The following is a 12,651-nucleotide window of genomic DNA, read 5'->3' on the forward strand; positions in this document are numbered from 1 at the left end:
AGACAACGAAAGATATAAAAGAAAGTTGTGTTGTGGGGGCTACTCGTTTTAAAAAAATATTCTAACTTATCTTGCCTTAGCTCAGGCAGCAGCGTTGAAGTTATCAAATATCTTGGGACAAAGATCTCTGCCGTCTATATATATTGAGTGCAATTGCATTTTAGTTTCTCATTCCAAGAAGTTAGAGGCTCAAACGTACGAACCAATTTGCAAAAGAGACCAGAGATATATCTTATTCCAACATGACGGTGAGAAACAACTCTTTTTGGTTTTCTATCTGTCTATATTTGTCTCATCTCATGCATGATGACATATACATCAGAGATGAGGTTCATGCATGTACTTCAGTCAGGGAAGGAGTCACAAATCCCTCGTAATATACTACGAAACATATGTCATAACAATACAATTTCTGCAATTAACCTAGTGCTTTCAGTTGAAGATGAGAAAGTTATGCGCAAGTGATTTTCAAGTTTTGATTGTCCATACTAAGAATTGTAGCTCTGCCTCTGACTTTAGTACTTGCTTATGCTTCATGATAGCATTTCTGTACTATATATACGCAAGTTTATATTCAGGCATATGTATACTGATCGCATGAAATGAAATTAAGATGATATATATGTTGGACAACTTTCAATCCAAGAACAGTATGTACAAGCATGAAGTTCTGCATGGCGTGTTAAATATATATATGTTGTTTATTTTTGAAGTTAAACACACTAACTGCATTGGTAGAAGGTACTTATTTTTTAAAATTTATTAGCTAGGTCGGATTTGTCAAGTAAATTGAATTGTAATTAATATCTGGATTGTTAATTTTGTGCAGATAGTAGAGCTCGTAGTGCACATGGACTGTGCTGGCTGCGAGACCAAGATAAGGAAAGCTCTGAAAAAGCTGAAAGGTATAATTTTGTAAAAGTGCTTTTGTCTTCTTCTTCTTCTTCTTCTTCTTTTTTGTCGCTCCATCTCTAGCATTAATACAAGTTATTGAGAAGAGATACTTCTGCAGAAATTTAACACTTTCTTTCTAATGATTGGTGGGTTATGAAACGGACAAGTACGTCACATAATATTAACTGATTAGTAAAAGAGATTACTTAAAGATCAAGGCCAAGACCAAAAGTTTTCCTTCTATTCTAAGTAAGAAGGATCGACAAGGTACAATATAACAAGTAGCATGTTGGTTTAAAAAATATCGAAAACTAGATTTTACTCCTTATAAAATACTCAGCTTAGCTTAATCCCTTGGTTAAGATTATTTGTAATCTTTTAACTACTCATGTGCGAAGAGGGGAAATAAACTTGAGTGTAAAGGGACGGATACACCGATTTAGCCAACTAACTTAACCGTACATATGCTTTATTGTCATGATTCTAATGTTATTATGTAAATTAATTAATTAACTGTATGTATGGCAGGAGTGGATGCTATTGATGTAGACGTCAACATGCAGAAGGTGACTGTAATGGGATGGGCTGACCAAAAAAAAGTGTTGAAAGCAGTTAGGAAGACTGGAAAGAGAGCTGAGCTTTGGCCTTACCCTTGCAATCCACAATACCACAACATCAATAATCTCCAATACTACCGTCAACATCAGCCACACGATCATCATCATGATCATCATCATCATCATGGCTACAAGAAGCAAGCACCCATCATCACCTATAACTCAATACCTAATTCATCCTACTCCTACAACTACTACAAGCATGGCTCCACAAGTCATGAGCATGGCTACTATCAACCTCCTCCTTACTCCACCATTTTTAGCGAGCAGGACACTGCTGCGTTCAGTGACGATAACCCTCATGCTTGCTCCATAATGTGAATTCACTGTGATGTGAACATATTAAGATATGTATATATGCCAGTGGTTTTCTCCAGCTTTTTTGTTTTCATCTTTTAATAAGAATGTTAGCGTCAGTTGTTTATGCACCGACAGTTCTATGACGTGGTGGCATAACTTTTTAGTTTGAAGGTTTTCTTCTTCACTACCTTTGTAAATACGGTGTGTTGTCATGTATATTATTATAATACAGAGTGGTGGCGACATATAATTATTTGGTTCCGTATATGATTTTATACATCTGGAGAAGACACCAAGCATATTGGGCTCCCATTCTGAAAAATAGTGACTCCCAATTCACCTTGGGCCTTGTACCTGAATTCTAAATGTACATAGAATTTGAAAGCCCATAATAAACTAGCTGAAGTCATTTTAAGCTAATATAAGCTCATAACGAACGGCAAAATTTGAGTTCTGAGTAAGAGATTTGTAGTTCAAGTTGTTAAAAATAATTACTCATGCAACAATATTATTGGTGGTCTGAGTTTTCAGATCCAAGCATTATAGGCCCATAATGCTTGTTTGGACATATTAAAGAACAAACTGGACAGAGAACCTTTAGGCATAGAATTAGATAAGAGAGGAGAAGAGAAGAGATAGGCATATTGGCGCGCATGTCGAAAACCAAAGCAAAGCACCATGATTGCTTGGTATCAATCTTCAAGGGTGGGCATGCATTTATCCACGTCACACTCTGGCACAATAATTGCTTTCCATTTGGCGCCTTTTGACTACAACAGCTAGCTCTCCAAAGGTGGTGATATTTGCTCACATCTTCTGTATTTTTCTGCACCAAAAAAACGTTATATTAAGACACTATTTTTTTATCTGTCTCCCTTGTCATTGTTCATAAAAGTCCACAATTTACTCTTAATTTTTATCCCTAATTAGCCAAATCTCCTCCTCTAATCTTAGCCATTCAGATGCATCCTAGGGTTAATATTTTGGCACATGTTTAAAAAGCCATAATTAGAAGTCTGATCATACAAACATGATTTTGTCACATTTTTTTAGAGTTTATTGCGATATTAAATACCAACTTCATTAATTAGAAAAAAAGCAAATGCTTATAAAATAAAATACAGTTATAATTTACAACTTTTTTTTAGGGTCAAGTTAACAAATTAGTAAGTTGCGGAACCTAAGTTACGTCAGTTGGCTAAAGTAATTTGTCAGAACCCTTGCAGCTCTCATCCTCGTATAGTAGAGTAGCTTAGAATATTATTTTGTTTAAAATAAAATAAAAACAAATTAACAAGTTGGTAGTGATAGTTTTCTCATTACCAAGAAGAGGAAAACTGCCCTTAAACAAATAATTTTGGTATTTTCTTTAGCTTAGAAACAAAAAAATGGCACTGGTAGTTGATATCCACTACACTACAATAATTTTTGTCTGAATATTTGGTGGTGCCCTTTATTTATATTTATTTCGCAGAAAAGAACAGAAAAAATCGAAATAACCGCTGAGGAGCTGAGTGAGGCAGAGACATGGGCTTGCTTGCGTATGGTAGTCAGGAGGAAGATAACGAAGGATTAGACATTATGGCGACGATGCTGACTTCGCTTTGATTCAAACGAGAAATTAGGATCTCTCTCACTTTTTCTCTCTATAAATACATATAAATACTTATATATATGGCATCCGCTTCTCTGATTCACGCACGCTTTGGTTACTCTACGAGATTCAGTGATAATCGACGATATGGTTCGCAGGGACCTGTAGGCTCTTCGTCTTCGTCTTGTTGCTCTTCGTCTCTGGGCTTTTCTTCTGGTAATTTTAAATTTCTCTCAAATAATTTTCCCGGGAAATTTTTTAGATTTGATTTCAAAGGTGTAATATTTGCTTAATTGCCTCAAACTAATGGTCTTTTTGTAATATAGCATTAATTTCTTGTGTTAGAAGCATGACCCAATTCTTCTTATACACACTTTAATAAATAAAAAATTGCAGGGTTATATAGTTGTTGGAGAAACCAGGGCCTTAGAGCTCAAGCTATGACTAGTCGGGGAAATTTTGCATCAGCCTCCGGGGGTGTTGCAAGTGCAGAGAATAAGCCTGATCATCTTCTCGTCCTTGTTCATGGCATCTTGGCAAGGTATATGTTGTTCCAAGTCTCAAATATAGCTCTGTTTGTAAATTGTAGTTGGTAGTTCTTCCCAAAAATAAAATTTACAGAAAAGAGAAAGCTTTCTTCAACAGTTACTATTTTATTTTATATTTTTTATACTGAAACAAATGGAGATGATAAACAAAAGTTGGGTTGAGGGTCTTAATTTTGTTTGTGCTGTTGAAGGAATATGTCTGCGCATACGATCATTCTTTAATTGTTCGTTGAGTCTTATTACTGCTACTTTCAAATTTTGGATTCTACATGTTGAAGGTTTCCAATACGCAACTGCTTGGACTTTGTTTCCATGACTATGTATTTCTTTGGCTTTTTCTCCCCCAAAATTGATATCAAGTTGACTGATTCCTAGTAATGCAGCCCAAGTGACTGGACATATGGGGAAGCTGAGTTACGAAGGCGTCTTGGAAGAAAATTCCTAATTTATGGTAAATTGATTTCAGTTCTTCCGGTGTAATTTAATATCATATGTGTGGAATTAAAATTTGAACAACAAGAAGTCACAAAGTACCACTCAGAAAAGGTAGTTGATGTTTGTCGACGGTTGTCGTACTAAGAAGGATAGTGAGAAACCTGGCCTGAACTGATCTAATATCTTGTTTTTCTACTGGGAAGAACACATATTTGGTACACTAGGGTGTGATGATGATATCACAATTTGCACCTAAGATTGATTTTTTAAGTTCCCCTGTCTTTGCTTGAATAAATTTGATGTACGTGGCTGTTAGTCTGTGAGTGTTAACTTCATGGTTGATGTATTTGCAGCTAGTTCATCTAACACGTACACTAAAACTTTTACCGGGATTGATGGAGCTGGAAAACGATTAGCGGATGAGGTAAGTTTTGAAATTGTTGAGCCAATGTGTAAAATTTTCAAACTTTTGTTATATAGCATGGTACCTGTGGCTTTGTTGGGAAATATAATATGATAGTTATATAACCTAGGGATTCATGATAAGCAGGTCATGCAAGTTGTGCAAAAGACAGAGAGCTTGAAGAAGATCTCATTTTTAGCCCATTCTCTCGGGGGCCTGTTCGCAAGATATGCAATTTCTGTCCTTTACACACCCGATGATGGTGCCAATACAACCATTGCAAATTCACAAAAAGCATACTCTTGGAGACGAGGAAAGATTGCTGGTTTGGAGCCAATCAATTTTGTGACATTGGCAACTCCACATCTCGGGGTGAGAGGGAAAAAACAGGTCGGTATATCATCCTTAGTTATATGCATTTACAATATAGTTACATCTGAATATTCATGCCATGCTGGACTCTGCTGATGTGCCTTCTTTCCAAAATCATTTGGACTTTGCATTCCAACATACAGCCGTGTGCTTAATACACTTCAAAAAGGATGACTAGATAGTTTAAATTTGTCTGGCTATGTTTAATTTAAACACTGTTGTCTAACCATTCAAGAGGTGTTTGAGGACATTATGTTGTGGGGCTGTTGTAGAACTAAGATAGTTGTTGATAACGAGTATCTGGGACTACTACCACCTTACCTTTATATAGAAAATTCTAACTTCTGTTTGATTTTTCTTCAGCTGCCGTTTCTATTCGGAGTACCTTTCTTAGAAAAGCTTGCTGCTCCAATTGCTCCTATTATTGTTCGTAGAACTGGTAGTCAGTTGTTCCTCACTGATGGTAAGCCTGAGAAACCTCCGCTTCTTTTGAGAATGGCATCTGATTGTGACGACGGAAAATTTGTGTAAGTGCAGCACTTTATATTACTTTTGACCATTTTCGTTTCACCGAAGTTCTAAATTTGGTTCTAATATATTCCATTTTGCAGATCTGCTTTGGGGTCTTTTAAATGTCGCATTCTTTACGCTAATGTATCTTATGATCGTATCCTACTGCATATCATTCATATTTAGCGCAATGAGATGATTGTATTAACTTTTATATATTTGTTAGTCTTCCCTTCAATATATCAGTTTCTTTAACACGGCACAGATATGGTTGGCTGGCGCACATCATCAATTAGGAGGGAAACAGAAGTTTTTAAGGTGACAGTTGATTCTCTGGTTGAGCTTGCGATACTTACTTTCTGTTCATTAATTAACTGTTAAGTAAATGAGTAATACATTGAGGACTGAGTTGGAACTAAAGAAAAAAAATTAAAATTTGCATTTCAATTACTAACTGAAACTTGTCACTGCCTGTTGTTTGTAGTGTGCATATGCAAATTTATTTTGGAAGATGCCAAATTATGTTAGTGCTATTTGACTGGGGCTAAAGTTGTAAAGTGGTTTTGAGGCCAGGGACAAAGCAAGTTTTTATGATTAAATGTTTCTTTTTCCTACTAGTTAAAACAGGGCCTTTTTTAGTGTTGGCTATGGTGGCAATTAGTCATTAGTTGTCAGGGTCAAGGGAATTATGATCAGTCATGATTATGCTTGTAAGTGTCATTTCGTAATTATGGAGTTATTCAAATGCTGCTCAAGGTTCTGCACTAGAGTCAGAGGCCCTAGAGTTATTCAGAGGGTGTAATAAGATGAAAACGGTCTTTCTTTCTCCCACCATGTTAACTTCATTTACATGGTTGCTTTTCATAATTATTTCTTTTCGGGACAGAAGCATTTTCCCATGCAAGATCAGATATATAATGGCTACTAATCCAGCATCTTTCTAGCTGCTATTATATTTTGAAGTAAAAAAATCTTAAGCTAATCAGTGGTTACTTGTAAAAATCTTCTTAGTTGATGTAATTGCTTTTTTCCAACTTACGTAACTTTTCGTTATCCATTGAGACAAGCAGTATTATTTCTTCATGGCCATCATATTTTTCAAGCTAAATGGTTTAGTCCTTGAATACAACTGATTAGTTTACATACCCTTTGTGTTTTATATGTATCACTCTGAATATATATTTCTAACTTTGTTGGCAGCCCCCCCGCCGGTCTTTGGATGGCTACAAGCATGTTGTAGATGTGGAGTACTATCCCCCAGTCTCCTCTGACGGTCCCCATTTTCCTCCTGAAGCAGCTAAAGCAAAGGAGGCTGCCCAGAGTGAACCCAACACACAGAACACATTGGAATATCATGAAATTGTTGAAGGTACACAAATGATAAATGCTAATAGAAATTCAGAATAGGATGATAACAGATGAAGTTTATCCTTTTCCCATAACTTTGATTAACAATTTGTTTAGTATGTGAACAGAGGAAATGATAAGCGGCTTACAGCAGTTAGGATGGAAAAAAGTTGACGTCAGCTTTCATTCAGCATTTTGGCCCTTCTTTGCCCATAACAACATTCATGTACTGCCTGTCATCAATCAATCTTTCTTCAGGAGATTTTGCTTCTTTGTTTCTGGTTTCTCATACTGATTTCTGTTTGTGAATCCAGGTGAAAAATGAATGGCTCCACAATGCTGGTACCGGAGTGGTTGCTCACGTTGCTGACAGCCTAAAGCAACAAGAATCCTCCTCATTTATCACCGCCAGCTTATAGCTAAGTGCCGTGTAGCTGAAACATGTAGAATAACCACACGATATGAAATTAGTTGATGACACATTTGTTGTTCATTAGTGTAGATCCCTTTGCTTCATTGTCGCCTCATATGAACATCGATATATCCAAAAGATGTATGGATGGAAATTTGTATATGTAGCCTACAATGCGATCAATCAAGGTAGTACATGTAGCATCACTCATATGAATGCTGTTGGTTTCGTTCGGGTCAAAGTTTTCATCACCATGTGCATCAACGGCATTTAGTCACCTACTCGAGCGTAGCAGAATGATGCTAGCAATCATCTTCCAAATAATCAGTGAGGATTGCTTCTTTCACGTGGGTAGGGCTGTTCCACGTGAATTCTTCTTCTTTTCATTTCCATTTTGTAAGAAAGTTTGTTGAGAACGAATTAGTATGAAACAGTTACATTTTTGTTGTGTAAACACAATCCGAAACTTGAATTTTGTTAAGGTTATTTGTCAAATGATAATTAACTACTTTAAATTACTCTAATTTACGAAGAAAATAGTCAAATTCAGTGGAAGAGAGCAAACACACTACCATGTTTAACCTGCGAAGAAAGGAATCGAATTGAGTGGAGGAGAGTGAACGCACTGTCATGTTCAACTGCCTTAACCGGCTGATTTTCCGATTTTTCGATGAGCAGCTCCCATACGTTATAACGCTTAATAAAACCGGTCCATCCCACCTTCAATTGCATACCCCCCCACAATCATTTCGACGCCGTCGATCCACGCGCTCTGCCTCAGCCGCAGCTGTCATTCTCACAAAACCAAGTAGTACGTGGTCCAACGCCCCCACTAGCGCGTTGGAATGTCATGCGTGTTTTGAACCGGGCTAGTCTTGGCATAGTGGGAGAGCGGGCCACGCTCCGGGCCCCTCCAACCGGTCCTCACCCACCCAACCACACCAAACGATGCCCCAGACCTTTTCATAAAGCACAAAGGGGGAGAGAGAGAGAGAGAGAGAGAGAGAGAGAGAGAGGCTTAGAGAGAGAAACAAGGGTTGAGAGCTCAGAGAGAGAGAGAGAGAGGGAGGGAGTGAGATCGGCCATGGCTTCCACCAAAGAGAGAGAGAACTACGTCTACACTGCTAAGCTCGCCGAACAAGCCGAGCGCTACGATGGTCTCAGTCCCTCACTCTCTCACTATTTTCTCTTCTTTTTTTTTTTTTTTGGGTTCTTTTTTTGTTCTTTATATCTTTTTCCTTCATTTTGTGTGAACGTATACTTTGTTTGGCTAGTGAGAAAAGCAAAGAAACCAGAGTAGTAAACGGACTGTGGATTATTACTTTCTCTCGTTATTTTTATCTTATTTTATTTAATCATCATGAGAATCTGAACTCAAACACTGTTTAGCCACTTCGCGCAGACTCGATTTTGTTCTACCGAAAAAGCATTGAGATCTAAGCCCTTGATTTCTTTCTTTTTCATGCATTTTCTCGGCACCTTAATTCTTGGCCTGCACTTAGGGTTTTGACTTACATTTACTTTACCTTTTGACAGAAATGGTGGAGGCGATGACCAAAGTAGCGAAGCTGGACGTGGAGCTCACCGTGGAGGAGCGAAATCTGCTTTCGGTTGGGTACAAGAACGTGATCGGAGCTCGTAGGGCTTCGTGGAGAATACTGTCATCGATCGAGCAGAAGGAGGAGGGGAAAGGGAACGATCAGAATGTGAGCCGAATCAAGGAATATAGGCACAAGGTCGAGTCTGAGCTCTCTAGCATTTGCAGTGACATCATGAGGGTTATCGATGAGCATCTCATTCCTTCCTGCACAGCTTTTGAGTCCACTGTGTTTTTCTACAAAATGTTAGTGGTTTTGAAGCTTTCCTTTGAGCGCTTTGGAGTGGATTAGTGTTTTTAGCTGTTTATTTTGTGTAATCCAGGAAGGGAGATTATTATCGCTATTTGGCAGAGTTTAAGACTGGTGATGACAGGAAAGAGGTTGCTGATCAGTCAATGAAAGCTTATCAGGTATAGGAGATGATCTTTAGTTTGGTTTATGCGCTGTTTGCTTCCTGAGAAATATGCGGGAGACAAAAGAAATCAAGATTATGAAGTCTTTGTTGCTTGGAAAAAGTAAAACTTATATATGATGTTAATGTTGGTACAAGTATCTTTTATGTTGAAATAACTACCTAACGCTATTATTCTGTATAGCTGGATTTGATTTTAACAGACAATGCATCATTCGTGGTCTTTTCCTTATGTTAGGTGATCCAAGATATCTGTTCTTAACTTATTATTGATTAAAGATGTCTGTCTAGTGCATTTGTTTACATTCTTAACTGCTTAGTTGATTGTGCACTGTGTATTTACTATTTATGCTTAAACTTATTCGTTGTGGTTAGAAGGCTATTACCGAAACCTTCAGTGAAGGATCCTGTTAGGTCCCTTCATTATTATTTTTTCTCGCTTCTGGCTGTTTGCCCTGATTTTGATTTGCATCTGATAGTTTCCATTTATATGTATGGTCTATGAGCAATGGGGATTGTGCATAGGATGCTTGAAATGATTATACTGATTTTTTTCGTTGTATAAATAAACTGTCATTACTGTTCTGTAGAATGGTAAGATGATGCTATAAGAGTATAAGTAATTGATTTGTCATTTTGAGTGGTCTATTATGTTTATCTATTTTGCAGGCAGCTTCTAGTAAAGCAGAGACAGACTTACCTCCTACACATCCCATCAGACTGGGTTTGGCCTTGAACTTCTCTGTCTTTTATTATGAAATCTTGAACTCTCCTGAAAGGTACGGGTGTAATTATATACATCGTGACCAAGATTCATAATATTGTGTTTCTATTTTTTTCGGCCAAAAGCAAATTAGAAGAAAAGAAATTTACTTTGTTGTACGTTGATAATTTGTTCCAGAGCCTGTCACCTGGCAAAGCAAGCTTTTGATGAAGCCATCTCAGAATTGGATACTTTGAGTGAGGAATCATACAAAGATAGCACATTGATCATGCAGCTCTTGAGGGACAACCTTACGTTGTGGACCTCTGACATTCCAGAGGATGGAGGTAATTCATAAAGTACTATAGGGAAAAAAAAAAAGTACGATACCTTATGTGTTGTATCAGTAGAGTATCTCTCAACCTTAAAAGTATGCTAACCTGCACTGGACAATGTCATTTTATGTGGATAAGTTGTTCCTGACTTGTCGTATGTAGGTACAAGTCATGATGCTTATTCTTAACTACTTACTTTTGGAGTATCTTTTGATAAATCAACAGATCGATTTGTGATTGTCAGAAGTGTGCCTAACTACTAGCTTATTACAATCATCGTCTCAATTATTAATCCTTGAGGTATAGACTTATTAGTAACCTTTTAATTCCTCTTGAGTCCTATGCTGCACTGGTATAGTGCAGGTAACCTAAAACAATAACAAGGTATTGCATTGGTTGCCTGGTAGCTTAAAATGCCTTTCTATGAGCAGTAGTTGTCTTTAAATATAAGGAGACCAGCCTACCTAGGTCTGTGCAAGTTTCAATAGGTAAGCTCTTGTTTATCAAAGGTCAGTGACCAAAAGTAGTGCTAGAATTTTGACAATCTTGCATTTTCAAGAATTGCATGTGTTAGAAAGTATTTCTGCCCTAGATAATTAATCCACAATGATGTTTGTTGCTGTTGCTCACGTTATGGTACTTGTATTAGTGAGAGATATTTGGTATTATTTGATCAACGTAAAATTTATAATGTGGAGGAAGCAATAGTTGTAAGCATTTTATATTCAAGTATCCGTAGTTTTATTTATAGACTTTCTTCGTAACCATGAATTCCGCAATCTATATAAAGTGGAATGACTGCTATATGGGATTAATACTGATTATTCATGTTGTGTGAAAGATTTGAGAAATTGTTTGGGTGCACTGCTAATCTGATATCTGCATTGTTTATTCATTTAATACTTTGCTACAGCTGAGGAAGCCCAGAAGGTGGATGTCTCTGCTAAGCCTGGAGGTGAAGATGCAGAGGTAGCTTGTTTTCTTAGTTAACAGACATTTTTTTTTCTCATTTGGGCCATATCTAGCAAGGATTTTATTATAATTTGGGTTGTTGGGTGTTCAACATCCTTATTTTCCTTTCCTTTTCCTTTTCCTTTTGGCAGTGAATTGAAGCGGACCATGGCTAGGCATTGTGTAATTTGTGGATGGAGAAAGTTGATGCATGGTCTACTTTAGGGTGCTTTTTTTCCCTTTTCCAAAGTGAGATTCTAGTTAATTTCGTCATCTTGTTAATTTTGGGATATTGTAGTTTGACCTTTCTGTTAGTCGCATTTGCAACCCCGAATTCATCTGTCCACGTTGTTGACCTAATGTAAAGGCTTTCTTATCCACATCCAATCCTCTGTTTGTTGAGAATGTTTCACCTTTTAGCTGGGGTATTGTTACAATCAAATTGTCATGCTTTATCTGCGGAATGTATGATATTTTGCTGTTTGCGTTCTTTTCTGGATGCTAGAGATGTTTTCAGCTTGTTTAACTTTTCACTCAAATCCACTGGTTCTAAGATTTTGTCTCTTAGCTCCTTCAACCAGCTTCTCTGATTCTGTGATCTCTCCGTTTCCTTCGTTCTCATTTTGATACCAAATCGACGACATTAGTTTTGTGCAGTTTTTTTCCCCGTTCGTCTCCACATTCACCCTTTATCTCTGACAAGCCAGAGCTAACATTCATTTTGGTTAAGCCGTACATCTGAACTGAATTTTTTCTGGTTTAAGCATCCCTTTCTAGTTGCTCCGAAACATTTTGGATGAAGAGTAAAGTAGGGTTCCCTCAACTCAAACATTCTGTTTTCTGGTTGTAACTTTGAAATTGTACGAAGGCAAATTAGTGTGGATGTCGAGGCTTTAGTACTAGAACTAGGGATCCCAAGTCTTTTGCATTTAGCATTGGTGTATTCACCCATTTGATTAATCTAATGGAGTTAATTATTCCACGTCAGCATAATTATAACTCACCTTGTGTAGCATATCACTTACGCCTAATGAGCTCTGTATTATTTTAGGTTTAATCAACGCCCCTTCCACCCTCCTCACGTATTCTAGATCTATCATAAACCCTCTTCTCAGACTCCCTGTTCATAGCTACCATTGCTCTCGCAGTCGAACCCCAACCCCTCCTAATTCCTATTTGGCATTTTTTAACTTTACCTTATGCACCGTCAAGTTTCAATA

General features: G+C 37.4%; 3 protein-coding genes across 5 annotated transcripts; all 3 read left to right on the forward strand.

The window, feature by feature from the left end:
• The first annotated feature begins 129 nt into the window (after positions 1-129).
• Positions 130-2,072, forward strand: LOC103324941 (heavy metal-associated isoprenylated plant protein 28). Its single transcript, XM_008227057.2, has 3 exons — positions 130-248; positions 830-905; positions 1,423-2,072. Exons 1-3 carry the CDS (start codon positions 243-245, stop codon positions 1,830-1,832), a joined length of 492 nt encoding a protein of 163 aa, XP_008225279.2. The 5' UTR covers positions 130-242; the 3' UTR covers positions 1,833-2,072.
• Positions 2,073-2,615: 543 nt separating this feature from the next.
• On the forward strand, positions 2,616-7,913 carry LOC103324942 (Hydrolase-like protein family). Of its 2 annotated transcripts, none has more exons than XR_513611.3 (11): positions 2,616-3,621; positions 3,802-3,946; positions 4,337-4,404; positions 4,742-4,812; positions 4,939-5,181; positions 5,527-5,690; positions 5,775-5,830; positions 5,939-5,991; positions 6,874-7,042; positions 7,138-7,246; positions 7,335-7,913. XR_513611.3 is itself a non-coding variant. In XM_008227059.3 (11 exons), exons 1-11 carry the CDS (start codon positions 3,486-3,488, stop codon positions 7,437-7,439), a joined length of 1,308 nt encoding a protein of 435 aa, XP_008225281.2. In that variant the 5' UTR covers positions 2,616-3,485; the 3' UTR covers positions 7,440-7,913. The 2 variants fall into 2 exon arrangements, 1 of the variants encoding a protein (XP_008225281.2); XM_008227059.3 differs by having other exon boundaries at positions 7,149-7,246.
• A 492-nt stretch (positions 7,914-8,405) lies between these two features.
• On the forward strand, positions 8,406-11,921 carry LOC103324943 (14-3-3-like protein B). 2 transcript variants are annotated; one of them, XM_008227060.2, is made up of 7 exons: positions 8,406-8,589; positions 8,969-9,275; positions 9,353-9,440; positions 10,112-10,221; positions 10,344-10,492; positions 11,394-11,449; positions 11,584-11,921. In XM_008227060.2, the coding sequence occupies exons 1-7, from the start codon at positions 8,517-8,519 to the stop codon at positions 11,584-11,586; spliced, it is 786 nt and encodes a 261-aa protein (XP_008225282.1). In that variant the 5' UTR covers positions 8,406-8,516; the 3' UTR covers positions 11,587-11,921. The 2 variants fall into 2 exon arrangements, with proteins under 2 accessions (XP_008225282.1, XP_088905617.1); XM_089049491.1 differs by lacking the exons at positions 11,394-11,449; positions 11,584-11,921 and having other exon boundaries at positions 8,408-8,589; positions 10,344-10,503.
• Positions 11,922-12,651: the final 730 nt, after the last annotated feature.

This window comes from Prunus mume, linkage group LG3 (genome assembly GCF_029339155.1).
Source record: "Prunus mume cultivar Tortuosa linkage group LG3, ASM2933915v1, whole genome shotgun sequence".
Lineage (NCBI taxonomy): Eukaryota > Viridiplantae > Streptophyta > Magnoliopsida > Rosales > Rosaceae > Prunus > Prunus mume.

Coding starts and splice junctions, on each gene's coding strand:
- LOC103324943 (XM_008227060.2), top strand. CDS start 8,517: ATGGCTTCCACCAAAGAGAGAGAGAACTACGTCTACACTGCTAAGCTC. Junction 9,441..10,111: donor AGTCAATGAAAGCTTATCAG/GTATAGGAGATG, acceptor TCTATTTTGCAG/GCAGCTTCTAGTAAAGCAGA. Junction 10,493..11,393: donor TGACATTCCAGAGGATGGAG/GTAATTCATAAA, acceptor ACTTTGCTACAG/CTGAGGAAGCCCAGAAGGTG.
- LOC103324941 (XM_008227057.2), top strand. Junction 906..1,422: donor AGCTCTGAAAAAGCTGAAAG/GTATAATTTTGT, acceptor TATGTATGGCAG/GAGTGGATGCTATTGATGTA.
- LOC103324942 (XM_008227059.3), top strand. CDS start 3,486: ATGGCATCCGCTTCTCTGATTCACGCACGCTTTGGTTACTCTACGAGA. Junction 4,405..4,741: donor AAGAAAATTCCTAATTTATG/GTAAATTGATTT, acceptor ATGTATTTGCAG/CTAGTTCATCTAACACGTAC. Junction 5,992..6,873: donor GGGAAACAGAAGTTTTTAAG/GTGACAGTTGAT, acceptor CTTTGTTGGCAG/CCCCCCCGCCGGTCTTTGGA.